The sequence below is a fragment of the Nyctereutes procyonoides genome, unplaced genomic scaffold (genome assembly GCF_905146905.1).
Source record: "Nyctereutes procyonoides isolate TBG_1078 unplaced genomic scaffold, NYPRO_anot_genome, whole genome shotgun sequence".
Taxonomy (NCBI): Eukaryota; Metazoa; Chordata; class Mammalia; order Carnivora; family Canidae; genus Nyctereutes; species Nyctereutes procyonoides.
Genome location: NW_026575049.1, coordinates 35483613 through 35511413, shown reverse-complemented (window position 1 = coordinate 35511413; position 27801 = coordinate 35483613). Strand labels below are relative to the sequence as shown.

Sequence of the window (27801 nt, the reverse complement as noted above, 5' to 3'; positions counted from 1 at the left end):
TATGAGTAGACCCAACCAGAGGTCCTGCCAAGCCAGACCCATCATCGTTTTCCACAAGGCTCCAAGATGGCATGCTTGGCATCTACCCTTAATGTGGACCTCAGGTCATGCTCCAAGAACAGGCCTATTTCTCGTGGGCCATGGCAGCCCCAGTGGCAGAATCATGAATGGGCCTCAGGGCAGTTCAGAGCATCATGGGTTTCAGAGGTAGCCTGCACTGGGCTCAACACCATGCCCTAGATGTGTGACTTTCTGAGCCTGGTTCCTCTCTCATACCAGGGCAGTAGCATAGACCTCATGAAGATCATTGCAAGGCTTTAAGACAATAACAGAGTACACAGCCCAGGCATGAGGTAGGCTCTCAAGGGCCAACTCTGTTGTTGCTCTGCTATTAGGAAGGTTTGTTGAGCGAATAATTGCTCATTGGTCCATTCATGAGTTTCCTGGGGATCTCTGTCACTCCCGGGAATTGACCATATTTGGCCTTGTATTTCTGAGTGTTTCCTCACAAATGCTCATTTCCACTCCCCAGCAGGGTGAGAGCCCCTTGAAGGTAGGCCCCCACTCTGTACAGGCACGACAGCCCCACCATGGTTTCCTGAGCTCAGCCAGGTGTGCAGCTGGGTAATGTCAAGACAAGCAATGCAGATATTTACATGCTGCGTGATAGGAGAGGTTGCTCACTTGAAAGCTGTTGTTGAGCGTTCATAGAAATTAGTCTCAGTCTGGAGAGACACAGGGCTACTGTGCTCTGAGCATTAACGAGGGATCTGGATGGAGACACAGAAGGCACATGAGGAAATTTGCCTGTGTTGTTTGTCTGGCAGGAAAACCTCTCCACGCAGCCAGGATTAAGATCCCAAAGACTGTGATAGGCTGGAAATACAGTTGAAAAGAATGATGAGCTGCAATGAGCATAAGTGTCAAGAGACGTTCAGAAAATCAGTTGTTTAGGCAGAGCGTGGGGAGACCGGGATCACCAGCAGTTAACCCAGGAGACCTCCAAATTACCAGGTGACATGATGGTTCTTTACTCCTGCAGAATGGGATATTTAACCATTAGCTGTACTTCATGGTTGGGGTATATGTGGTTGGATCCCTGGGAGACATTGTCATGGTGGTCTGTCCTCGTGCTTGCTTGAGGATCAGCAAGAAAGGCCAAGTGGCTGGTCCTGCCCCTGACACCAACCTCTCATCACTAGTCTGCCCTCCACCCTGTACTTGAAGTGTTTCTCTCAAATCCGCCCTGCCCTCCCCTCTACCCCAAGTCCCAGCTTTCTCTGTCCCTCCTAGCCTGGGCTCAGTGGCCTCCAGGGTGGTGATCTCCAAACCCACCATGAAATGCTGAAACCCAACTTCACAACCTCTACCTGGTATGGCGGCACCAGACCCTCTCCAGGGACCTGAGATTCCAGCCACCCAAACCTCCACACTGCCCTTCCTAGCTCAGGGTCTCTATACTAGGACCTGTAGAGCTCCTCTTCACTCTTCAAAACCCAATTCAAACGGTCCTCACTTCATGAAACCATTTCCTGAGCCATAGGACCCTGTTCATGTCAAAGTGCAGGGCTTCCAGCATTTCCTAAACTTCTTCACTCCCCTGCTCAGATCAGGGTCCTTCTCTTATTCATTTTTAATATCCTTAGCACTTAGCAAAGTGACTAACACACAGTGGGTGCTTAATAAATGTTTGCGGGAGTGACAGCTTGTCAGGAGGTCAGCACAGGAATTCGCCAGGAGCCATTCTCTGTGTCCAACAAAATGCAGTGATTGTCCAGAGCCAGAGGCTGTTTGGGGGACTGAGGGGCACGCTGAGTAGAGACAGTGAGTGGGAGGAAAGGGGCTTGGACTGGTTTTAACTTTAAAGACACCTCACATAATGTTTATAGGGGGCCTAACAGGGACTGGTTGTCGACCTAGCAGAAGAATGTGGTTGCCTTGTTCCTGAGTTTTGGAGTTGGCCCAGATTTTCCCTTGCTGGTGCTCCCCCAAGGCCCACCAGCACCTCCCTCACTCTTGTGCACCTTTGCTGGGTCTCACATCCTCTGGATGCACTGCTGGGTGCGCAGACTTGTCCCTGCCAGCTGTATGCCATTGCCTGACCTACATGCCCTGGAATCCATGGCTGCGTGGGGCTGGCTCCTGCCAGTGTGAGGATGCTATTGGGGAGAAGATGGGATGTCTCACCCCCAGCTCCCCTCATATAGCTCCTGAGGCCAAGCCCCACACCCTTCCAGCCAGCTCCTACCCCCTCTGTGAGAGACCTCTGCCCCTGCTGGGGTAACGGCTTCCTCCATGTTCCCAACAGACTATGCTCTCACCCAGCTGTACTGTGCACTCACTGGACTGTTCATGTCCAGTCACCCTGAGAGCACCGTGTGGGCAGGATTCTATCCATCTCCTTCCCCTTCATCTCCTGGGGCTTGGCACCCAGAAGAGGGGCAGTGACAGGTTTCCGTGGGAGAGGGAGCCACCCACACCTGAAAACTGGCTTTCCTGTGCTCTGGGCTGATGCACACATACAGGCGCATAGTGAAGACTGTTCATCCTGTGGACAGGTGGTGACATCCGGTAGAGGGAGGCTGTGCTGTCCGCGCTGAGCACACTTAGGCCCAGAGGCTGACCACCGGTGCCAGGGAAGCACCGTTTCGTCTCATGCCAACTGGCAGGACTTCTGGGTTGGAAGTGGTGATCTTTCCTTCCCTCTTGTATGTCACATGTCAACCCTTATTTAACAGACACACATTAATGCATTTCCTTGTTTTGTGCTCTTACATTTAAATATGTAGGTAAGGGGGATCCCTGGGTGGCGCAGCGGTTTGGCGCCTGCCTTTGGCCCAGGGCGCGATCCTGGAGACCCGGGATTGAATCCCACGTCGGGCTCCCGGTGCATGGAGCCTGCTTCTCCCTCTGCCTATGTCTCTGCCTCTCTCTCCTCTGTGTGTGACTATCATAGATAAATAAAAATTTAAAAAAAGAAAGGAAGGAAGGAAGGAAGGAAGGAAGGAAGGAAGGAAGGAAGGAAGGAAGGAAGGAAGGAAGGAAGAAATTATTTAAAAAAATATGTAGGTAAGGGGATGGCCACCTCGGTTCCCTGGGGGGGAAAGCAAGCTGCTCTTGATAATTTATTCAACTCACATGCGAAGGAACAGTGGCTGCCCTTGGCCACACCTGAAAGGGTGCAGGCCAACTCTGGGACTCTGCGGGTGTCTCTCCTGTGCCCGGTACCTGGAGACCCTCACGCTGCAGAGGTGAAAGGAGCAGATCCCTGGGGGTTTGAGTCTAGGGACGGGAGTACCTGGAAGCAGGCATGCAACAGGAAGGGAAAACATTGGGAGGAGGGTTGATGAGTGTACTAGTTGAGGTATCAGTACCTGCTGTGACAGGTGAACCCTGACATCCCAGGGCTAAACCACACTAGAGGGTCGTATCTGGCTGTTCAGGCTGGCCAGGCTCACAGAGGCTCTAGGGGGACCGACCCTCCTGGGGGGCTCTGCTGTCTGTAACATGTAGGAGTGAGGATAGTGTGGGAGTTTCATGGGCCAGGCCTGGCAGTGGACGTCAGACCACCACTGACGACCACCAGGACCTGGTCAGACAGCTGCCTGGCCACAGGGTTCTGGGGACCCAGGAGGTTGCAAAGAGTAGATCCTCCCAACAGGAGAGACTGCCCACTTCTGGTGCTTTCTAATTTTGTTCAGTGTGTGTTTCATTGGCACTTAGAAGGAGGTAACATGAAGTGACAAGCCATGTTCAGAGGACCCCTAAGGAATACCTCTCCTCTGTGAAAGCATCCCTTCCCTATCAACCTGTGAAGGCATCTGTTGTGTAGCTGAACAAAGATAAAACCTGGAGGGATGAGCAGGCGGGTAGGTGAGGTCTCAGGTGAAGAGTCAGGAAAGGAGCACATCTTCAGTGGTTATCAGAGTCAAGGGAGCGCTTGCTCAAGGTTCTATTAGATGGGGCAGCAGGGAGGACAGTAGAGAGAGGGCAATGAGAAAACCCAAGGGATTGCAGGGCACAGCTGAAGAAGAGCCGGGAGGGGAAGAGGCCCCCCCTTGATGGACAGGGGAGAAACCTGCCCTTCAGAGGGAGGAGGAGGTGAATTGGGAGGTTCCAAGGCCCGAGGCCCGAGACCTGGGGGATACTCAGAGTTTATGCCCAGTTGTCCTGGTCTCTGCTACTGGGCTCATTATTTGTCAAGAATGACAAGGCTCAGGGCTTAAGAACAGAGGCCCCGTGGGGGCTTCTGGTCAGGGGGAGATGGAGTGTGGGAGAGAGGCAGGAGCGGGGGCAGAAGTAGAGGGTGGGCAAAGGGCTCCTGGGTTTGGGGCCTAGTCGTGTAGGGGTGCTAGTGGGATGTGTGCGCAGGGCAGCGGGTACCACAACATGCTGCGGGTGCTTAGGCTTTCTACAATGTGCTGCAGGGTGCAGCAACATGCTACAGGGTGCTGTGGGGTGCTGCAATGTGCTGCGGGGTGCTGGGGGTACTACGGCATGCTGCAGGCTGCTACGGGCTGCTGTGGGATGCTGTGGGGTGCTGACGGAGGCCACTAGCTCTGGAGCCAGGACGGTGACCAGAGAGGGTGGTTTGGAAAGAAAAGCTGACTCAGGAGAGAGAAGGCTCCCAGGGGACAAGTAATGACAGGAAGAAACCTGGATATGAGCGCTGGAAGATAGAATTTGAAGGTTGAGCATGTGCTAAAGTCCATTTTATCTCCTTTGACACTCAAAATGCATCAAAGACAGCTCTGCCCTTCATCAGCCCTCCCTTAGCCAGATGCAGCCCAGAGTGGCTTCTGCAAGAAGCCCATTTCTCAAACCAGGAGCTGAAGCAGGGCACGTGGTAGCTCCATCCTCAGCCCCTGCTGCTCTAGGACAGCTCTGCCCTGTCTGGTTTCTTGCCCTTCTGCTGCTGACACATGAACCCTTCATGACCTCACCTGCCAATGGGAAGGAGTCCCAGTCCTCAGGGCACTGGAGGCCTGGAGTCCCTGCGGGCATGTCTCAGGGGGCTGTATTCTGGACAGCGTGAGAGATGGGAGAGCAGGGCCAGGCTCCAGAAAGTGAGGTGGGGGCTGGTGGGAGCCCAGACAGTTCTGACTTTGGGGAGCCGGACCCCAGCCCTCCATTAGTGTCTAGGCCTCAGCCCCAGTCTTGGTGTTGAGTGAATCCTATGTGCTGTTAGGGAAAACTGTTGACAAGATGCTGTTTCTAGATCCTGGAAAACTGACGGAGGCAAAAACGAAAATCTTGAGTTAGCCAAGAGACGAAATGTGGTGATTGTTCCTAATGACAGCTGATGCCCACTCGGGAGCCCTTGTCTGCAGCACAGCAATTCCAAGGTACATTGTTAGACAGTTGGGTTCTCAGCTTCAGGTGATTACAATGTTGAACTCAGTTCATCATGTAGCACAGTTGTCTCCTTGTCACTTCAGATTTTACAGAGAATATTATTTTGAGCCTCCATCTCGAAATACGGTATTAAAGCATTTGGTCATAACTCACTGGCACAAGCGACCGCTCTCCCTGGGAACGAAGGGAGTCTGAAGTTATTCCTCGTACGCACTGTGGACCATTCTGAAGTTGTAGACAGCACTTCTACACATCGAATTCGCCATTTCCCAATGTAAGAACGGATTGCTCATGATTTCATCCACTTTGTCATAGTTTTCTAGCTCCTTGCCTGGGGCGGGCAGCTGTTTCCAGGGAGGAAGTGGAGGACAGGGTGTGGCTTCTGGGGGTATGCTCACGCCCAGGTTCCTGAGCAGAAAAGTGTAGACACTGGAGCTCAGAGATCCTCTTCCCCCACTCAGCGCCCTCCCCAGACCCCACACTGTCCGTGGGGTCCAGGGTGGGCAAATTTGTAGGGACAACTTGGGGAGGGTGCTCATTCATAGTCACCAGTCCTGGTGTCTGTCTCCTCCTCCTTCCAAGGATGCCCTGCTCCTCAAAGGGAGAGCCAGTGCGTCAGGAAGTAATAGGGGCAGCTGCTGCCAGGTGACTGCCCCCCTCTCATCGGGAATGTCGGCCTGGGGTTGGAAGGCCCGTTGCTCTACCTAAGGACTCTGGAAGCAGAGGCTTCTGTGGGCTTTGTCCAGCTCTGATGCTTCTGCCCTGAACTCCCCCCGCCTCTAAAATGTGGATGGCGCCCCCTGAGAGGCCTATCAGAGGATCCAAGGAAGTGACAGGCGCGAGCCCCATGGCGATGGTCCCGCATCCCACAAATGAAAGCAGTGGTTCTGCAGCCACGGCATCTGCTGGCATCTGCGTGCAAGCACTTCTCAGGGAAACAGGACTCCCGAGGAGGTGGAAGGTTTCTGACAGCTGCTGGGGATACAGCCGGCCGTTCCCCACGCTCTCAGCAGCCCAGCGAGTGGGGGTTAGTGGCTCCTAGCCTGAGGGGCTCTCCTGGACAAGGACATTGCTTACTTTTTTATTGCTTTCCCTTTATCATTCTTTACTGCCCACAAATAATCAGCTGTGCCAACCTGTATGAAGTGCTGGCAGAAATACCCTGGTGCTGACACGGGGTGGATTTTCTCTCCCCAGCTCAGCTTCTCTCCCCACAGGGCTGTTAGAAGTTCAGAGTGTGTACAGACAGGTAGGGTCGGGGAACAGTGATGCTGACAGCAGGTGCTCACTGGGGACCCAGGAGAACACCCCAAATGTCAGGTTAGTGACCTGATGAGGCTTTAGTGACATCTCATCCTGATGTACTCTGAAAACCAATGACGTGCAGCCTGGTCCCCACAATTTACTTAGAGGCAGTGGAGTGAGTCTGTGCGGCTACAGCTCTTCCCTGCCCTTGGGGCCTCCCTCGTGGCCAGGTCTGCTGCTGTGGGAGCTGGGGGACGGGCCAGGCCCCAGAACCTTCCACAGGGGTGGCACATTTTCTCTCTGTAGCACATTGTACCAAACCTCACCCATTCTTTCCTGCGGAGAGGTTTCGTTTGAAGCTCACTGCTGAAATCCCTGCTGTCTGTGGAAGGAGATGAAAGACAGCCTCCGTGAAGGGAACTGGCAAGTGAGAAGCACAGAGCCCTCATAGACAGACAGATGGGAGCGGGCTGCACCTCTGACTGGGGCAGTTGGGTGGCTGCTTTGAGTGTCTGGGGGAGTTTAGTTCAGATACCGTGTTTCCATCTCTGGAGTCTTTCTTACGTCCTCTGTATCTCTCCTTAACACCCTTGCTTGGAGGTAAAGTCATGGTAAACGTTCTGACGTGCTCGTCTACAAATTCTGTCTAATGTGTTATTTCTGGTTCTGTTTCTACTGACTGACTTTTCTCCTCTATAAATATCTATAAAATGGATTTATAGATTGCATTTTCTTGCTTCTTTGCATTCCTGATTATTTTTAATTGGACACCAACTTCGTGAATTTTGCCTTTTCAGATGCTGGATTTTTTTTTTTTATTATTTATTCCCATAAATATGCTCAGGCTTTGTTCTGGGATGTCACTAGGTCACTTACAAACAGTTTGGTGGTTTCGAGCCTTGCTTTTAAGCTCTGTTCCACAGGACTAGGGCAGCCTCTAATGTAGAGCTAATTATCCCCACTTCCGAAGCTGTAATCTTCTAAGCTCCATGCCCTATGATTGACAAGGTTTTCACTTTCAAAGGTGGAAATGCAAACTGTTTCCAGCTTTGTGTGAGCCTCAGGAATTGTTCTGTCTTCCCCTTTTGGTGGTTCTTCCCCAGCTCTGGGTAATTTCTTCCCATGAATGCCCTCATCAGTACTCAGCTATAAAATTGTTGGGGGGTTTTAGGGGGGCAGTGGGATGGACTCTCTACAGATCTCTCCTTTCCAGGACTTAGGCCCACAGACCCCAGCCACTGCGGCCTCCTCAGCCCCCAAACTCTGTCTTCCCAACTCGGAGGAGCCCTGGAGCCCTGGTGAACTGGAGGCCTCAGGTGGCAGCCTTCACCTCTCTGGGCAGTTACTGTCCTGAGCTCCTGATGCCCCATGTGTGAAGACCGTGTCTCATAGATCTGTTGTCAGTGCGTCTGGCAAGAGGGTAAACGTGATCCTTGGCTAAATGGTGTTAACCTGTGATGGTTTAGGAACTTCAAAATAAGGGTGACAAGTCGTTACGTTGTACCATCACCTAGTGCAGTGTTCTGTGTCCGCTATGGCTCAGTGAGACTGGGGGCGGGGGGACACCTGGGTGGCTCCAGGTTGAGCATCTACCTTCGGCTCAGGGCGTGATCCCAGGGTCCTGGATCGAGTTCCACATCGGGCCCCCTGCATGGAGCCTGCTTCTCCCTCTGCCTGTGTCTCTGCCTCTCTCTCTGTGTGTGTCTCTTATGAGTAAATAAATAAAATCTTAAAAAAGAAAAGAAAAGAAAAGAAAAGAAAAGAAACTGAGGGGAGAGGTAAATAGGGCTGAGAAAGAATCACAGGGGTATTTTTTGGTGGAAGAGGAAAGCTATAGGTCAGCTATGGCTCTCCAGTGCTGCCTATCCCTGACTCCAGTGCCAAGTAATCAAGGACTCTTTTTAGAGAGTTGAGGAACTAGTGAAAGCCTTTGAGGTAATTATTCACTATGGATACTGGTTACGACCAAGTTCTAAACACTGTCGAGTGGTCCAGCTTTGAAGGTGAGCCAGTGGTGTGTGTGTCTCACTGCTGGTATTTCCCTTGTCTCCTCCTTCCCTGTGGCCGCCCTCCCCACCTAGCCTCTCTTGGGACACCTGAGCTCACCGCCTCAGAGGCGTGCGGCGGGGAAAAAGGCCTCAGAAACGACACAGGAAAGAAACTTCTCAGGGATTTCTGCCATAGAATGTTGAGGGGCATCTCCCATTTAAACAAAGTTTAACTTTAAACAAAGTTTGTTTTATTTCTTCTCGTTGCTAGCCTGTTTCTTAGGAGTTTCTACAGCAGTGGGCAGCTGCTGGCAGGGACTCCCCACTTTGACTTGGCTGCAAATTCTGCCTGCATTTCTGTGTCCAGGCGTGGACTGTGCCTTCATGAAAACTTAATGCACTTCGCAGGGCAACTCGAAGTCAGCAAAGGGCACTGGCCTGGTGGAGGAAGGCTGTGGGAGTGCGGAGCAGACAGGTTCCTCAGGAGCCAGGCAGGGCAGTTCCTGGTGTTCCATGCTTTCTCTGCATCTGGGCGAACTGGTCTGGGAGGCCAACTCCTAAACCCACCAGGAGAATGAGCAGCGCATCTTGTCTTCACCGTGTTTCACTTACCTTACTGCTAACGGCATGACACAAAGAAACGAGATAGTCCCACCAGAGAGGAAGACTTCAGTTCTTTGCACCTGGCCTGGCCAGGGTCTGCGTCTGCACCCCAGGCAGGACACGTGCACACTTGTGTGTGATCATTGGGGGTTCCCCCAACAAAGACAAGTGATGAGGTACCAGCTCACCCTGCTTTCTCACTGCTTCAGCTGGTTTTGAATCACTTCTGGGGTTAACATCTCGTAATACAATGTTGTATATTCCCTAGTTTCTGGGTTCATTGTCATTCTTTGCCTCCCTAACTACAGATATAAGAGGCCAGACCCCGTAGCACATAATTTTTTTCCCTTATTGATCTTAGCATTGTATAGGCATAAGACAGGCAATCAGTGCACCTGTGTGGTATTGTTGGCTTGTGAGCCAGTTTCACATGACTTATCAAACTTCTGGCAAGGCCTCGCTGGGGTGCTTTCAGCACCAGACTCAGCAGGTCCCCGGGAAAACTGCTGCCCTTGCTCAGCAATCTCAGCAGGAGCATCTGGGGGACGAGGAGGAGCCCACACCTGAGTGGTGCAGCTGCCCGTGGGCCAAGCAGGAAACCAGAGAAGGCCTGTGTGACTTTCCATCTTCAAGAGACAAGTAGGGACTGAAGATGTCTTAGCCTGGAGTCAACTGAAAACAGAGGTGAGGTGACAGTAAAGAGTAGCCATTCCTGGCTGCTGTGTCCAAACCTGTCACCATGTCGCAGCCTCCGGTTCCTCTAGTGGGAAAGCAAGTGTGCCCACCCCGTACTTGTGCAACCGTGTTTGCCTCGGGCTCCAGCTGCTTTTCTCCCTTCCCCTCGAGTGTTGCTCCAGTGGGTGGTCTCCGTCCCGCACACCCAGGGGCGAAGGACAGGCTCCCTTCTTACCTACCTGGAGCACCCTCCCTGGGCCCTCTGTCTTCCTCTGCGTCTGCTCCGACCACTGTCCCATGGGTGCTGAGCCATCCACCCCCACTGGCTCTCCCTCTGGCGTGGCTATACCCCGCCACCTTAACCCTTTTCTCTGTGTTCCTATTCTCTCTTCATGTTTACCTCTCCTTTTGGAGTAGTCCAGGCTGGTGACTCAGAAACTTCAGTGAGTGTTAGAAACACCCAGGGAGCTCCAGCACCTGATCCATTGGGTCTGGGTGGGCCCGAGCCTAAGAACTTGGGGAGGAAACTTGTCTTGTCAGATTCTACTTAGCCCCAGGGGTTGGCCTCGGCTGGGATCATGGGAGTGCCCACCCACCCCAGCAGAGTTCTGCTTGTAGGCCCCCTCACCTCCTTGGGCAGGCCGTGGTGGTGGTGGCTGTTCTCCAGACGTGATGGTGAAGCATATTTAGCCACGGAGATTTGACTGCAGGTGTTAATGAGGTGATGGTGGGATATTTCTGGGCTGAGGCTCAGGCTTGTGTTCAGTGCAGGAACACCTGGAAGCAGACAGCCATGTGGAGTCGCTGGGATCGCCAGGGGCCTCGGGTGTCTTCCCTCCAGACCTGACGAGCATTAGTGGAGACACCTGCCCCCGGGTCCCAGTGGCCACTTTACCAGTAGTTCTGAGCCTGGACAGTGAACTCTCACCAAGACTGACCCTGAGAGCCTGTTGGAGACGGCCTCCCCTGTCCTTATGCTGTTCTTTCCCCGTTACCCTTTGGTAATGCTTCCTGTTTGGAAAGGAGGGGGCGTGAGTTGCTGGTGGCCAGGACCTTTTTAGGATTCAGGTGAATGCTCACACCATGCCTGTGCATATGGGAGATGCTGTCTTGTTGCCACAGTTCAACAGATTATTGCAAAACGAGAAAATGCAGCTAATTCTGGCTTCATTTGGTTTCTGCTGGACTTACTCAGAGAAACTCAAAGCTATTCTCTGTTGCTTTTATTTCTTTCACGTCTTCAAAGTGAGAGCAATTAAGAGTTATAGTTTGAAGCTATTGAGGACTCTCCTTCTGTTGCAAGTGGAGACAAAGACTTGGTTTGTCGACCACTGTTTTCCGGATGTCTCTGTTTTCAGTGGTTTTCCTGCCTATCTCCCTGCCTGTAGACCCTCGGCACACTGCAGGACTGTGTTAGTCTCTCTGGGAAAACATTTTAATGAGATTGTAGAGGATTCCTGGTTGCTCCAACACTTACCTGGGCTGCCCCTTGTGGGTGAAGGCAGCATACCCTCTACGGCACAGCCTGTTGGGAGGAGTGCCTGGCTGTGTCTCCAGGGAGGGCAAATGCAGTCGCATTCAGTCTTGCCGTCTCCAACTGTAAAATAGAACTACATCTGCCAATGCCAGGGCGGTTATCAAGAGCTGGAGATCTGTTTGTTCCTTCATTAGGTTTCTGTGGGTGTGTCTTAGCCTTTGAGAGAGCACCACAGTGCTCTGCAGACTCTATCTTTCACACCACTGTTCTTTTCTTCATTCACCCATCCCTTCTGTTCATTCATTTGCTGAAGTGCCTGCCATGTGCCTGGCCCTGGGGATGCAGCTGCCAACAAAACGGGAAAGAAATGTCTTGAAACCCATATTCTAGTGGGAGGAGACAAAGACTGGAGAAAAGAAACAAATTCTAGAAGGTAGTATATTCTCTGTGGAGAAGAAGAAAGCTGGCAGGAGGGGCGGGAAGCTGAGGTGAGGGGACTATAATACTAATTAGCATGTTTGGAAGACCCCACCCAGGAGGCCACCTGTGAGTGAGCAGTGCAGTTTCCAGGTGCAGGTTCCAGGTGGTGGCCTGAGCTGGCTCGTGGCTGAGGGGCAGTGGTGACCAGCAGGACAGGGCAGGCTGAGTAGGGTGAGGTCAAGGAGGTGGCGGGGGGCCAGCCACTCTGAGGATGGAGGTGTGTGTTCCAAGTGGAGGTGTTTGCTCACTCCCTGTGAGTCTGGGTTTGGGTCCATCTCTGTTCATACTGCCTGTGTCTCTGAGCTCACTGACTCTCCCCGACCATGTCCATGTCATCCGTAGGCCCACCCCTGCCTCAACCTACAGGCTCATTAGTGAGACACAAGTGTAGACAAAACCTCCTGGACTAAAAGTTTTCAAGTTGCGGTGATCAGAGACACCCGGGGCCTTGGCCCCCTGTAGGTGGGGTGCTACCTCTCACCCTCTCCCAGCCTCCGTGAGCCCCACCTTGTCTGTGAGCTCCATCTCACACGGTGGGCAGAACCATCCCTACAAGGGTAACTTGAGTGGCCCCACTCTTGCGAAAACCTCCTGTGGGGCCTGTGGCTCTTGGAATCAATCCAGATTCACCGCAGCCTGCGGACCCATGGAACCCACCTGGCCTCACCCCTGGCCTCTCACTGCCCCTGTGGTACTGGCCCTGGATGGAGCAGGGGGCCAGCCCTGCTCTCCTACACCTCAGACTTCCCCTCCCCATGCCTCAGTTTCCTAATCTGTGTTCCAGGGATAATATACTTGCCTACCTCACTTCGCTCAGGTATGAATTAAATCAGTAACATGAGTAAAGTTCATAGAACACTGGCCAGCACAGAGTGTGAACTATGTGTTAGAAAATAGCATTCCCGGGAAGCCTGGTGACTCAGTGGTTGAGCATCTGCCTTTGGCCCTGGGCGTGATCCTGGGGTCCCGGGATCGAGTCCCACATAAGGCTCCCCTGCAGGGAGCCTGCTTCTCCCTCTGCCTGCGTCTCTGCCTCTTTGTGTGTCTCTCATGAATAAATAAATAAAATCTTTGAAAAAAAAGAAAAAGAAAATAACATTCCCTTTAACGTTGTTAGAGCCTGTGTAGAGAGCAGGAAGCAGGAGCACATGAGACTTACCACAAAATTGTGTTTACTGCTGGAGTGTTGTGTTGGAGACTGACCATATGAATGAGGAAAAGAACACCAACGTGTTAAAAAGTTTATTTGGAATAGTATTGTGTTTCGTTCAGAGTGAAGGAAACGTCATTTGGAGAATGGGTATCCATGAAGTGAGTGGGCCAGGGAGCCTTGTGTGGAACAGTCCAGCTTTCAAAAACGAGGCAGCCCAGCACTCGGTGGGACTGCAGCATGGGAGGGGCAGGGGGTGCAGGTGCAGGGCCTGCAGAGGAGTGCCTTTCTGCTCCCACAGCTGCCCTGGAGGCACCCTTGCCCTCCCAGCCAGCTCCTTGCGCAGCCCTGTGCCTGCCTACCTCGGAGGCAAGGTCCAGGACCACGTACAGAAAGATAATCCCAGGGGGTCTGTTTCTGCTTCTATAAACCTTTTCATATTTGGAGGGGGTGAAGGTGTGGTTGAGGCTCTGCTCCTGGTTGTGTTTCTCCTGGCCAAATAGTTCATATGCTAACATGTTCTTAAATATATAAATTTTGCAGAGAATCTGTTGGGCTGTCATTGGGGTTTTTGTTCCTATTAAGTGTTCTCACCCTGTTCTTGGATTCAGCTGAGGAAAAGATGAGTGTCTGAGAGAGGGAAGTTGAAAGGTTAACGTAATTATAGATAAATCTCAGTAGGAGAACATAGATCAGGCCTGGAATCAGGGAAATTGCTGGTTCCTCACCCTCAAAGCAGAGACCCAGGGACCTCCCCACCCACCTGAGTGGAGACTGAAAAGCCAGCACACCCACCTAGAATTACTGTCTCCCCCCACCAGTCCCTGAGGCGAGCCAGTGACAGTGTGTATCTCTGTCCACTGAGCAGCCACAGGTGGCATCATATGGTTTCTGTGCTTTGCTTTAACTGCTCCAAACAACCAGGGGAACAGGGCAGGCAGCATGTGACAGAGGAATAACAGCGTGGTGGCTGCTGACACCAATGACCGGGTGCATCCTACTACTTCTGTGTCTGTTATAAGATGTTAAGAGACGCTGTGCCCACCTTCCTTCCCAGCAGTCAGTTGGGGAGGAGACAGGAGCGCAGGCTGAGACAGAGCACTGTTCCAGGGCGGAGTTGGCACATTTGTTTTTCAAGTGCTAGTTTGTTAGGTAGAAGCGGTCATACATGACAGGTAAGCCGGTGTGGCCGTGTCCCCACACTATGTGCAGTGACAGGCATTGGGCTGGACTTGGCTTGCGGGCCTGGCTTGCTGGCCCCTACTCTGTCCTCTGCTTAACCTCTCAGGGCTTCCATTTCCCTTCCATTTGGGCCAAGATTCCGTTCTACCTACTGAGCTCTCTGAGCCCCCTGTGGGAGCATGATGCCGGGTGAAGCTCCCTGAGGGCTCTAGACTGTGACAGCCTGTCTGCGGTCCCACATCAAGGAGCCACCACCCAGCCAGGGCCAGAAGCCAAGCCACCTGGGAGGAGGCCAACTTTGTTAGCCCTTTCCTGAAACGTCATGCTCCAAAACAATACTGCATCTCACTAAACTAAAAAACAACAATTTTTTATGGCACCTCATGCACTTTTTACAAAATGGAAAAAAAAAATATGTTCTTGCCACAACTCAGGAAAAGTCATTGTAGGTTGATCAATATCCCAGCCTGATCTGCACTTTTCTTTTTAATAACTTGTGATTGTGAAAATAACACCAGGTTATTGTTCAAAACGGAAATTCAGAAAAATGCAAACAAAAAAAATAAAATTGCCTATAATCCTACCAGTAAATATAAATGAGCATGTTAGGAAAAAAATGAAATGTTGTTAGCATATTGTTTTATTTCCTTTATTCTTTTCTATGTATAAATTTACATATATTGTGGACAAATATGAGATTGTGCTGCATCAGTATTTCCATCTTGCTTTTTTCCCATTAAATTGTGAGAATTTTCCAGTGACATTGTTGCAATAGCTTCAAAGCCCTTGGGCCCTGTAGTCTACCAGCACAATAGTCAGGGGGCCTTGCCACATGCACCTCACATGTCCGTCTGCTGTTGCAGACCAACTGTCTCACTCAGAGCAAAGCCAAGGCTGCCCGCTCATCCTCGTCACCTCTGACCTTATTTCCACCACTAGTGTGCTCTGGCCTCCCTGGCCTCCGTCTTCCTCCTCAGACTGCCAGCCCTGCTCCCACCCCAGGGCCTTTGCACTTGCAGTTCCTACTCATTCCCATCACATTTCCCTCAGGTGTCAACAGGTTCCCTTGCTCGTGTCCTTTGGATGTTGTCTCAGAGAGGCCTTTCCATACCACCGCCTGTAACCGTGCAGCCCTACCCCTCCCAGTGCACCTTCTTGCAGACTTTTTTCCTCCATATTTATTTGTTTACTGGCTGGGTCTCCATGAAGCCAGGGGTTTTATCTACTTTTTTCCATTGATGTACCTTCAGTGCCAAGCAAAACCGCTGGCATACAGCAAGCATCTAATATGTGTGTACTCAGTAATCAGATCCTCTACTTCTGTAGTACCAAACACAGGTGGTTTAGGGGACACCTCTCCCCCAGCTAGTCTATCTGGGCCTGTGCCCTGCTGCCGGTTGGCCCAGAAGTCCCCAGCAGCCCGCCCAAGTCTTCCTTACAGCCTCTGTACCAGCTCCTCAGAGCCATCTGACTACTGTTCAGCAGGCCACAGAGGCTTCATATCACATCCTCACCTGCATTGAACCTGAAATCTCCATGACCTGAGTGCTGGCTTAAGCGTCTGTGCACACAGCACGTGCACACATGCATGCACACATGTGTTCTTGTACCCACCTGTGCCTGCCCTACCTTGAAATACTCCTATCACTTTTGGCCTCGGTCCATAACCATTGAAATTAAGCTCCTTCCTCACTTACCGTGATCTTTCTCTAATAGATCTTTCAGTGGATTTGTATTTATGAATTCTGAATATTCTCACACCCACTTTGTGACCATGGAGTAGATCCCTAAGGGAAGTTCTTTCTAGGAAAAGCTTCTCCGGCCACGTGCTGCTGTGTGCAGCTCACATGTGACAGCTGGTGAGGATGAGTGAGTACTCTGAACCGAGGGGGCTCCCGCTCTCTCTGGGAGCTCAGACCCTGGGCTCAGGCTCAGATTTGGAGTGCCAGCTCCAGCATGCCCTCTCCTCTTAGCCAGTGGGTGGGTGTGCACAAAGCCAGGTGCGAGTTTCAGCCCCCGGCGTGGTGTGTGTGTGTGGGGGGGTGTTGATGAGAGCACAGCTCAAAGCACAGAATTGCCGTTTAGATTGTACTCAATAAGTAGACGTTATTATGTACACACACACACACGTTAGCTGCATCCATTCGTTGACTATTTGTTGAGCATCTACTGCATGCCAGCACGAAGCTCATGAATCATTTGTGAAGTGAGATGATTATTTACAAGAGGAAGAAGTAGGCTCTAAATTTCAAAACTGTATCAGCTCTGAGATCTTGATGGTGTTGATACAGGGGTTGCCCTGAGATCTCAAAAGAGAGGGAGAGAGATGGAGACAGGGACAGAGGCAGAGAGGGAGGGAGGGCATGGAGGAGGTGCATGTCTGCAGGCACTGTAAGTGCTTGACAGCTGTTTATGATTCAGTGGTGAGGAAGTAGCAGTCAGAATGTAAGACCACAGCAGAACAACTTGGTGACAGCCTGGTGAGCATTCCTCAAACCAGAGCCAAGCTATGTCCCTTGCCATACCGGGAGCTTGCCGTGGGTGGCATCCCAGGTCTCTTGGCTACATAAGTTCTCTTCACTACCCTTGGGAGTTGGTCTCAGAGATGTCCCCTGCATGACAGGGCCCCACTGCAGATACACAGGTGCCCAGGGTCAGCAAGGACGGATGGGGCCATGAGTATCTCCCTTGTGGCCTTAAATCCTCGAACCCAGCTGGTGTGTAGTTTCAAAGATGTGTGTCGCTAGAGGAGACCAGAAAGGCCTGGGTGGGTTCAGAGGCAAGCAGTGTTTCCTTTTTGTTTTGTTGTTTTTTTTTTTTAAGATTTTATTTATTTATTCATGAGAGACACAGAGAAAGTGGCAGAGACACAGAGGAGAAGCAAGCTCCATCCAGGAAGCCTGATGTGGGACTCGATCCCGGGACTCCAGGATTATGCTCTGGGCTGAAGGCAGGTGCCAAACCGCTGAGCCACCCAGAGATCTGGCCATAGGGAGCCTATGGTGCCTGGGTGTCCCCAGAAAGGCTTTCCAGCTATTCATGGGGAGCACCAGGCCGTGGGGGCTGGAGGCACCACACCACACATTTTTAAATAAGATTTATTTGAGAGGAAGACAGAGCTGGGGGAGTGGCAGAGGCAGAGGGAGAAGCAGACTGAGCGGGCTCCATCCCAGGGCCCTGGGGCCATGACCTGAGCCAAAGGCAGACACTTAACCAACTGAGCCCCCCAGGCACCCTCACACCACACATTGAAGCCATGCAGACAGGGAAAAGAGGACTTTTATTTCTTGACAGGGAAATGTCTCTCTTTCCGTCTTAATACCAATGGCTTTCAGCCGTCTTAGATTGCATCTCACAATGAGAAATGCCTTTCACATAGTGACCCAGAGAATGCACCAGTGTGTATGTGAAACTAAACCAGCAGGTCCTCCAGCTACTTTTACCCTTAGCACGTGATGCATTCTGGCATCTTCTCTTTTAATCTGGTTCTTTTTTTTTTTTTTTTTTTTTTTTTTTTAGAAAACACTGATCAAGACCCACTAAATTGGCAGTTTAAAAAATTCCTGTTGGCTAGAGATCTTCAAAGTAGGGTACACGATGGGGCGCCTGGGTGGCTCAGTGGTTGAGCGTCTGTCTGCCTTCATCTCAGGTCCTGGGATCGAGTCCCACATCCGGCTCCCTGCTCAGGGGCTGTCAGCTTCTCCCTCTGCTCTTCCCAACCTTATTCACACTCTCTTTCTCTCAAATAAATAGAATCTTTTAAAAAAACAAAAACAAAATAGGATGCATGAAGCTCTGTGAGTAAAGAAAGGAGATATTAGAACTTTTTTCAAATTTATTATTTAAATTTTTCTGACTCCTTTCAATTTCTATTATGTGCACGTTTTCTGATGCGTGTTAATATAATGGTACACTAGAACACGTATGTAATTTACTGGCGCTGTATGCCCAGAAGGGCATTACTGCTGGGGGTAAAGGTTGCAGGGCCCTGGACTGGGTCACCTTGCTGGCCTGGCCCTGAAGCTGTTGTCTGTCATCTGAATCTGAATTCTGTACCAACCACATCCCTTCATGGTTCCCTTTTCCTCCTATCTCAGCTGCCCAAAATCTGTGACTTCTGTGACACTGTTTCAGTCGGTGCTGGTCTGAGACGGTCAGAGATACAGGTGCAAGCACCCCCCACCCCCAGGCAGTGCGCTTTGTGGCACGGGGGTGTCTCTGCTGGGACAGTCCCATGTCTTGCTACCTTCCAAGCAGCAAGATGTCCCCTTGAGGGTTCTTACAGAAAATGGAGAATAAATGGTGCCTTTGTGTTCCTCTCCTTAGTTGAAAAACAACCTTTTTTTTTCCTTCTACATTTTATCTTCAGACAAAATTATGATAGGATCCTTACACGAATCTCAAAACTTCTAATCAGCGGTCGCTTTGCTGACAGGACACACCTTGCTAAGTTGCTAATCGTAATTCTTTGCCGCTTATGAGCTTTTTTCCTGAGTTTCACACATTCTTAGCAAATGAGTGAAGTTCTTTTTCCTTCTATAATTTTATCAGACTCCTTGGAATTCTCCTTTTTTGTGAGCTCGGATACTGAATGGAGACTGTGATTGCTGGGACAGGGAACATAACCCACTAATGAGAGGCTGAATTCAAAGGAGAGGAAGCCTTGTTCCCCGTGGTAACTGGGGTACATGCCTGAGAAGGAAGGGGTGATGACTTGGAGCAGAAGCTGAAAGGGGGAGCCTGCTGTGTAGTTTCTGGTTGAGTGGAGGGACCCACTCCCCAAGCAGGGACTCTGCCTTTCTATCTCAGGGCCGCTTAGGAGCCCACATGGCAGTGATGGTGGCCATGAGGTCATGGCCAGGACTCACTGCCTTGTCACAGGTGCCCCAGAGGACCAGGGCCCCCTTCTGACTCTCAGGAAGTTGCTGTCAGGGCAGCACAGGGTCATAGAGGGTTATGATGTGAATGTCACCGTGATCTGCGAGGGCAAGGGGTGGGACAGGTTTGCCGAGGTGGTGGGTAGCCGTGCCCAGCTGCCCCCACTCTGAGCTGCAGGCACCATGGAGGTATGTGAAATAGCCCCTGCTCTACAAGCATCTAGGGGACCAGGGGATGTGCCGCCCCCTTCTCATGGGAAGTGTCCCGGTCTGACAAGTGTCCTTGTCGAGTCTGTGGTAATGGGGTGTTGAAATGAATCCCATTCCCCACCCTGCACTTTAATTCTTAGGATCATCTCTTCCAAAATCCTCACCTGAACTCAGTCTTTCTATGCAAGATTAAGCAATTGTCTAGGCAGTTCAGGTCTACAGCTTTGTCTTAATTGCTGGATATTTCTTGTTTGAAACCTCAGTCATCTGAATAACTGCTTCAGTTCAGCAGCCCACTTTGGCAAGTGCAGCCTCACCTGTCCAATCCAGTCACCTTGAGAAGAGGACACGGAGAGAACAGAAGAGAAAAGAAGCAGCTGCCCTGGGCTGGGTGGGCGTGGGTCAACGCAGACTGGCCAGCAGCCTGGGATGATGGCTTTCACTACACCACTGGGGTGCTCACCACCTCAAAGAGTGCTTAATTATGAGGATGGGGATACCTCCCAGGGTAGAAAAGCCTTTCCCATAGCAGGTGCACAACAAATACATGTTGAGCGAATGGGAAAATGTCAGCCCAGGTTGTGGCATGTGTAGTACAATGTCTAGAGTTCAATTTTCCAGTAAAAAAAAAGGTTTGGCATTGTTGTCAGGCCTGTGAGGTCCCCACCCGTTTGCAATAAAATGAAAGAGAATAGAAATAGCCCCCACCCTTGATAACTGCAACTGGGGTCCTCCCAGGGTGAGAATTTGCCTGACCTAATTTTCATGCTCCCAAAAAAGGTCTGGATTTTTTAAAGGTCCCCATTTGAATCTCTAAAAGGAACCCAAGCCCCTCTGATTGCAGAAGGCATAGATGTACCCTGATGGCTATGATAATTTCTTAACCCAAAGATGTAGCAGGACCAGAAAGCATCTCCACACTCTGCAGTAAGAAGGGAACAATGGCAGACCCACAGACATGTGGTAGGCATGCCATCTGGCCACTTGTTCACTGTGTGATTTGGAACAAGACACTTAAACTTCTCCTCTGAGACTCAGTGTACTCCTCTGTGAAATGGCCGTGTGGACCTTGGACAGTGGGTATGAGGGTCAGATGAGCCTTGTGGGGCGAGGGTGGAACTGTGTTGTGCATGGCTGGCAGTCATCCCCTGTCTGCTTTAACCTTCTCAGTCAGTGCTCCAGAATCCTTGTTTTGGTCACAAAGGCCTTGCTCATCAAAGGCACAAGCTGTGTTCCCGAGACAGCCTTCGAGGAGGAGGGTGAGGGGGGCCAGAGCTGAAAGCAGATCATTCTCTTCTCACTTGCCCCTGCTGACGATCTGGTCCCCAAAGAACGGAGTGTTTTACAGACGAGCACAGATCAAAATGCAGTCAGCCGTGTGTGCCTGCCCACCTCTGGAGGTGGGAGGCTCCTGAGATTTTTCCTGACAAAAGTTTCAGGCGAGTAAAGGCCAGTCTTCCTCCGCTCCTGAGTTTGTGAAGCTGTCACGAATAATAGGCCAACTAGCAGGCCTGGTGACCTGTGTTCTCCCGAGCCCACCGGGGGATGAGGGGGTGGGGGGGAAGCCTCACATTAAAGCTGTGTGCCAAGCCCAGGCTTCCATCTCTGGTCATGTGGCTCTTCTGTGGGGAGAGTGCAAAGCAATCTGTTCCAGCCACCATGGGTCTGCAAGAGCCACAGCAGTGTCTCCTGGGAGTTTGTCTACATGCAGAAACTTGAGGGCCATCCCAGACCTATTGAGCCCAAATCCACAGCTTTACAAAGCTCCCAAAGAGTTCGCCCCATGCAGAAGTATAGGCTTTACTAGGGCAGCCCCTCGCCCTCACCAGAGCATCCCCAGGAGTGGAGCCAGGACACCACAGGTGTTCAGGAAGTAGCGGTTGTGTGCCTGCATCCACTGGTTGCCTGCGTTTTAAATGGTGACACCTGCCTTCCAGCTTGCTCCCCTCTTTGGCTTCCTGGATTTCCAAGAAAGGAAAGACACATACTTCCCTCCCTCTGGTCTCCATCGCCAGCCTATCGCTCTGGGGTGCAGACGCATGCAGACTGGACTTCTCGCCTCTGGGTTAGGATGGAGGTTTCCTGGTATTTCACTTGAGACCTGCAGGGCCCCATTGTCCCTTCTTGCATGTTGTATCTGACAGCAGCCTGCATGTCTGGTTTCCAGTCTTACTCCTTCTTTAAAAGATCCCCCCACATTCCCTCAGTCTCAAGTCCTCTTGGCCAGCACTGGTGATTTCAGGTCACTGAGCCCTGCTCTGGATCAAGTGCCAAAATCCCTTGCTAGCCTCAGGCTCACCTGCCTGAGCCTGCAGGTGAGAGCCTTCTTTATTCAACCTGGTCCCCAAATTCACCTGCAGCCAGGATGCCACCTCTCTAGTGGTGACTCTAAGAGGACTTCGTATGGAACTATTGCAACAATGGAAAGAAGAACCCTTCAGTTCTGATGTTTCCAGATGTTTCTGTGGCTGGAGACAAGAGTGCCGTGGAGGAAGACCACACACCTGAGCTGACGAAGTTGGTGAGGCAGAGGCCTGGGAAGAGGGTCCTGTGCCAGGGGAGACCCGCGGTCCCTGACTGGGGCGCGCCATGGCTGACCGGACCCAGGGATGAGGCACATGGGTGGCGGCTTGGGCTGGCTACTGTAGAGGGCCTCCCACAGAGGGAGGGGACAGGCCTGCCAGGTGCCATCCCTTCCAGGGGCACTGACTGTCCTCAGGATACATGAACAAACCCAGTGAGACTGGTCCATGTTGGTGCCACTTTGTTTCCATTTTGTATGGAAGTTGGAGATGTCTTCTATTCCCATCCCCAAGCGGGCAGAATAGGGGTTCTTGGGTGCATTGGGGGGAGGGTGTCTGTGTGCAAACAGCAGCCCAGGCCTGTGTGTTCTATCTCTGTGAGGAGAGGAGCAGGTCGGTGACCAGCCATGTTCAGATGGGGAAGCAGAGCCCTGTAACTGCCAGAAGCACATCTTGGTGGGAGCGGGGAGCATCCTGGGGCAGAATTCCAGGAAGCACGCGTTCTCTCCTCCACATATCACTCTTCACCATTGGCAGGAAGCAGCCATTCGCAGAATGTTCTAGCATTCTGCTTGTGGGGGGGACATGGGGGTGACTTCAGAGTTTACAGCCTCCTCGGTCCTTCCCCTGGGGCTCCCAGGCTACCTGGGCAGCGTCCCTCAGGCCCACGAGACAGGCTGTAGCCTGCTCTGGGGAGAGCAGAGCCATCTGGCTTCTGGGGCGTGGAGGCCTCGGGCAGGTGGGCACTGCCCCATTTGGAGTCTGAGGAGATGAGAAATGGAGGCTGCACCTGGAGGGTGTACTGCAGGAGCTGCTGCCCAGGCACGTGCAGGGCAAAGGTATCCTGCAGTCAGGCCATGGATGGGCCCAGCCCTGAGCGTCACATGACATGGCTAATCAGAGCTTATTGGGAAGACGCTGGCAGCTCCCCCAGTGGGGACGGTCGCTGCCAGGAACCGGTCACAGAGTTGCAGCAGTCGGTGTGGAATCTGCCAGCCCACCATCTGTTTACCGGCCATGTGCTTGTCTAGTCCAGTCCAGGGTGGCAAATTACGGCTTAATCCCCTGTACACACGGCTCCAACAAGAAGCTGCTTGTCACCAAAGCAAAGGTTCAGTGAAGAAGCTAATGCTGAACTGTCTATCTTCATTGGGAGGGGCTTTCATTGGCCAGCCACTGGCCTACTGCAGAGATGTCAGGGGCTCTGGCCACGGATGACGTGTGGACCGCTCAGCACAGGGAGGAAGCCCTCCCTACTCCTGCGGCTTGCTGACCATGTCTATCTCTCTGGACATTTATTGGCCTTCCCTTTCAGTGCCCACCATGGGCATGCGGCCCACACTCTGGTGTCCATTGAGAGGGGGGCGGCGTGGTTGGCCATGAGCAGCCTGCTGGGGAAAGGTCTCGAGGACAGAGCGGTGTTGGGTTGAGCCTTTTGGCCATCAGTGGTCCTGCCAGGCCAGCCCCTGTGGTGCTCCCAGCTGCTGTGGCCTCAGCTCAGATCATGGCTCCCTCTGCCCTGGACGCGCGTATGCCTCTGTTGTGCCCATGCCTGGATATCCTAGAGTTTCTTTTTTTTTTTTTTTATTTTTTTATTTTTTTTTATTTATTTATGATAGTCACAGAGAGAGAGAGGCAGAGACATAGGCAGAGGGAGAAGCAGGCTCCATGCGCCGGGAGCCTGACGTGGGATTCGATCCCGAGTCTCCAGGATCGCGCCCTGGGCCAAAGGCAGGCGCCAAACCGCTGCGCCACCCAGGGATCCCTATCCTAGAGTTTCTCACACATTTCTCACACTCCGCAGAATCACAGGGCAACTACGTGAGATGCTCCAGATCAACTGCTTGGGAGGAAGAACCAGGTTATTTTAGCCCAACATTGGGCGGCATCAGTGCTAATATATCCATATACTGCTGTTCCACATGAAGGTATTGGGTCTGGGCTCTGCTGCCCGTAAGTGGCAGGCGTTGTCTCTGTTGCTTCCTGCTCCTCTGTGGGCCACTTGGCCTGCGGCCTGAAGCCTGGTGCAGAGCACTGGGGCCCAGGAGACCGAGCCCAGGTGTGCGAAAAGCCCCAGGATGGCCATGCAAGGCCATGGCCACCGGTCTGTTTTGTGAGCCAGCACCGTAGAAGCAAATGAATAAAGTCATAAAGTAGAGCAAAACAGCTGAGCCTGGTTGGAAGAAACGTTTCAAAGGAAATAATCCTGGATTTAGATCACACATTTTGGGGCCTACAGTGAGTTTTTCAAAACCTCCCTGGGAAAGGCAGGTATTTGTAATGGAAATGCTGACAGCTCTACAGCCCTCGCCTGGGCGTCTGCAGGGGCTGGACAAGCAGCTACTGCTGCGTGTGTGATCTGCTTGGCATTATGGAGATGATGCATACCCTGCTCTCACTGCTTAAATTCAGAGGGGCCTTTTTTTTTTTATTATTGTTATTAACTCATCAGGATGCTACCAGCTGCACACCCTAGTAGTACAGGCTGGGTGTGAACCTGTGGTCTGTCCTCCACCATCCCAGGGCTGACCCAGACTCCACGGCAGGTGGGTTGGACCCCTCCAGGCCTAGCCCCCCACCCAGCTCCTGTGCACATCCCCGGCTCAGCAAGGGCCTGGGGGTGGCTCCTGCACCTTGGACTGAGCCTCGCCCTTAGCCCTGTACTCTTTACTCTGCACCCATGGTTTGGTGCATATTTCAGGAGGGCCCTGCGTCCTGCCTTCTCCCCTGACCTCTCAGGCAGAGGCTCTGCCAACCCGAGTACTCTCCCTCTGATTTCCATGTAGCCTTGGAAGTGGCCAAGGCAAGGCCAGGGGCATGTGGGGTGCCACCCACACTCTGATGCTCCCTCTGGGGGCACATGGGGGCCACGGTGTGGAGAAGGGAGATGCATCTTTGCTGTACCCTCTTCCCTTTCACTGTCCCTCACATCTGCCCTGGGTGGCCCCTCCTCTGGACACCCTGTGTCATGGCCCATCCCAGGTGGATATCCTAGAGTTTCTCACACGTTTTTCACACTCAGCAGAATCACAGGGCAACTACGTGAGATAGTTGGACAGTCGTGACCAAGCCAAGTCCTATCCTAGGCCCTAACTCAGATACCGACTCTAGGGCGACTTGTGCCCCATGCACTCACCTGACACCTCCTGGGCCTCAGCCTGGGGTGGCTCGCTCTGCCTGGACACCCTGAAACTCCGGCCTCTGAGTTTAAGGCTTATTGGTTGGCTCAGCCTCACTGACCTCTGACGTTCTGTCTGTAGTAGGAATGTTATCTCTACTTCCCATGCATGGGTGACCGCTGAAGCCTACCCCCCAATGTTGTGGCAGGACCGTGGGGGTGCCCTGATGCTGGCGTCTCAAATCCAAGTGGGAGCTGGGGCCCCTCAGCCTCCTGGATGGCCTGACACGACACACTTTGTCTTTCTGATCCCCCTTTCTCCTCTGATTTTATTCTCTGGTTTTATTGCGGTGTCAAGGGCGACATGCAGGAGCCCATCGCGGACACTGCTCTGGCAGAGAGCCTGCCAATGAAAGCATCCTTCCCACCATCCCTGCCCACACCCCTGAGCCACTGGTGGCCTCTCAGGGACAGGCACGCCTGTGCTTGCCTCCTTGTCATGCAGAAAAACCCTGGCTGAGGCCCAGATCTTGAAGTGAATTTTAGGAAAACCGGTGCTTCTTCAGAGTGAAGGGACCTTTTCACATTTGAGAACACTGAGAAGAAATGGATGGGCTGGGGATGTCCCTGTCCACCTGCAAGAACACCTATTCCATGTCAGGCCAAGGAGCTGTGCTCCAGGCCATCACCTTCGTTCAGAGAGCAGTGCCAGAGCTGGGCAATGACTGGCCTCAGGGCCTTTGCCCTTCGGGAATTCAAAGAGCTTGTGTCCATAGGCTGGACATTTAGGGATGTGATGTGTGCTGAGAAAAAAAGGCAGAGCAGGGCTGGAGCCCAGCAGGCACGCCGCCCCGCCTGCCTGCTGCCACACTGGGATCCAGCCACCTGCTGCTGCCTCGTGGTCGGGAAGCTGGACGAGGGCACCCATGCCCAGTGATGTAGGGGTCATTGTGGCCACTGCTCCCAGCACCAGCAGAGCCACAGTGCGCTGGCAGAACCTGTGGGCCAGCCGGGCCCACCTGAGCCCGTGACACCCTCAGCTGTTTGTTGGCTCAGGAGGAAACAAAACGCAAAGGCTTGAGCTCCTTCATGATTTACTCTGTGCTTCTCGAACTAGGGCTCCCGCAGGGCTAGCTGGTGGTGACTCCATTTCTTCTGCTACTTCTGAAAGGATGAGGGACAAAGAGTAGAATTTTACAGGCATTACCTAGCAAAACGACATTTATTTAACCCATCTTGTAGAGACATTCCCAGGCTGCTTCTCACATCACATTGTCTTCCTGGCCACACTGAACACATGGTAACCAGTTCTCTGTCCTCTATTCTGTGCACGGGGCCCCTTTAGTAGGAACTTAGCTTGAGCCCAGCACAGACCGAGAAGGAAGGGCTCTGTTGCACACCTGGGATGGAAAACTTGCTGGGACTGCAGGAGGCAGAGTCAAGTTGGCTCGCAGAAGGTAGTTGACCTTGAGGCCCCCCAGCATCTCCAGGAGCATGAGGCCTTGCCCCCCTCAGGTGCCGCCCAGCACAGCTCCAGTAGGGAAGGCTGTCAGCCAGCCTGGGTGCTGACCCTGGGTCCCCCAGGCTGCTCAGGGGCTCGAGCCCATCCCACCTAACCTGATAAGCACTGCCTGGGATCGAACTTTTGTCAGAGGCAAACTTTTCCGGTGAAGACATCTGCTATTTTATGGAACAAGTGGGGAGAAAGGGAAGAAGCAGTGCCCTGAGTCCTTGCAGAATCGCTGAAAACAGGACGGTCTTGCCCCCTCATAGACTGGGGGTCAGATCAGCCTGCGGCGAGCCTGGTCCTGCAAACAGCATCCGTGGCTGCTGCCGAGCAGGTGGGACACTTGCCACCACCTGCTGTCACCAGGGACAGTTGTGCATTCTGCTCACATGCCTTGCGTTTTCCTGCCCACATGGCCAGAGTGGTGCCAGGCAGGCCAGACCCGTCACCGTGGGGAGTGTGGGGCCCATGACTGGGCATTCCTTCTTCCTCTCCCCTGCCCCATGCCCTCTGCAGGTGTGCACCTCACACCCCAGAAATGGGCACTCTGGGAAAGGATGGGGCTACCCCAAAAACAGCTGCTCTGGAGACCTTTGCAATAAAGTCTTTGGGGGTCACTGCTGCCTCTGCTGTGTTCGTGCCCAGCACCACTCACAGGGAGGTCTGTTGGAAAGGCCATGTGAGTGAGAACACATTGCCGGGTGGGGAGGACGCGGGCTGGGGCCTGTGACCTCTACTTACTGAAGCTTCCCCTCCCTTTCTCACCTAGCTCAACGACTCGGCCAAGCAGCTCATGGAGATGGACAAGGCCTGCCCAGCCGCTGTGTCTGGCTGCCACGCCCTGGTGCCCTCTGACCCCGGCACGGCAGCCAGTGTGGCCCTGGGACCCTCAGCGAGCAGCACGGGGGCGGTCAGCGCCTTTCAGCGGCGTGCGGACAGCAAGAAGAACGCCAAGAAGCGCCACTCCTTCACCGCGCTCAGTGTGACACACAAGTCCTCCCAAGCCACGAGCCACAGGCACTCCATGGAGATCAGCGCTCCAGTTTTGATCAGCTCCAGTGATCCCCGGGCCGCAGCCAGAATCGGGGACCTGGCCCACCTGTCCTGCAGCGCTCCCACCCAGGTAATGTCCTCGGGTCGTGGACAGGGCGGTGCTGGGCCTCTGGTCCTGGGGTAGGGAGCCGCATCCTCAGCCATGCGCTCAGCGTCCCGTCTCCCAACTAGCAGAAGGAAGGCCACGGCAGCTGTGCCCCTGGGGGCCACCATGACTTCCCAGTGTCTGCCTGGCCTCAGGGACCCCCAGGCCTTGGTCTCGTAGCTCCCAGGGTAAATGGAGGAGTGGTACTCGGTGTTGGAAAGGTGACCTAGGTGGTGTGTGACACAGGCCTGTGTACTCGAGAAAGTCCTCCTTT

At 52.8% G+C, this 27801-nt stretch overlaps 1 protein-coding gene across 1 annotated transcript in view; it reads left to right on the top strand.

Moving 5' to 3' along the window:
* The window catches only part of SH3RF3 (SH3 domain containing ring finger 3), a 352997-nt gene that overhangs the window by 220457 nt on the left and 104739 nt on the right, over positions 1-27801 (top strand). The window contains exon 5 of the mRNA XM_055329433.1: positions 27159-27512. Coding sequence (XP_055185408.1) covers positions 27159-27512 — 354 coding nt within the window. The remainder of the gene's footprint in view (positions 1-27158; positions 27513-27801) is intronic.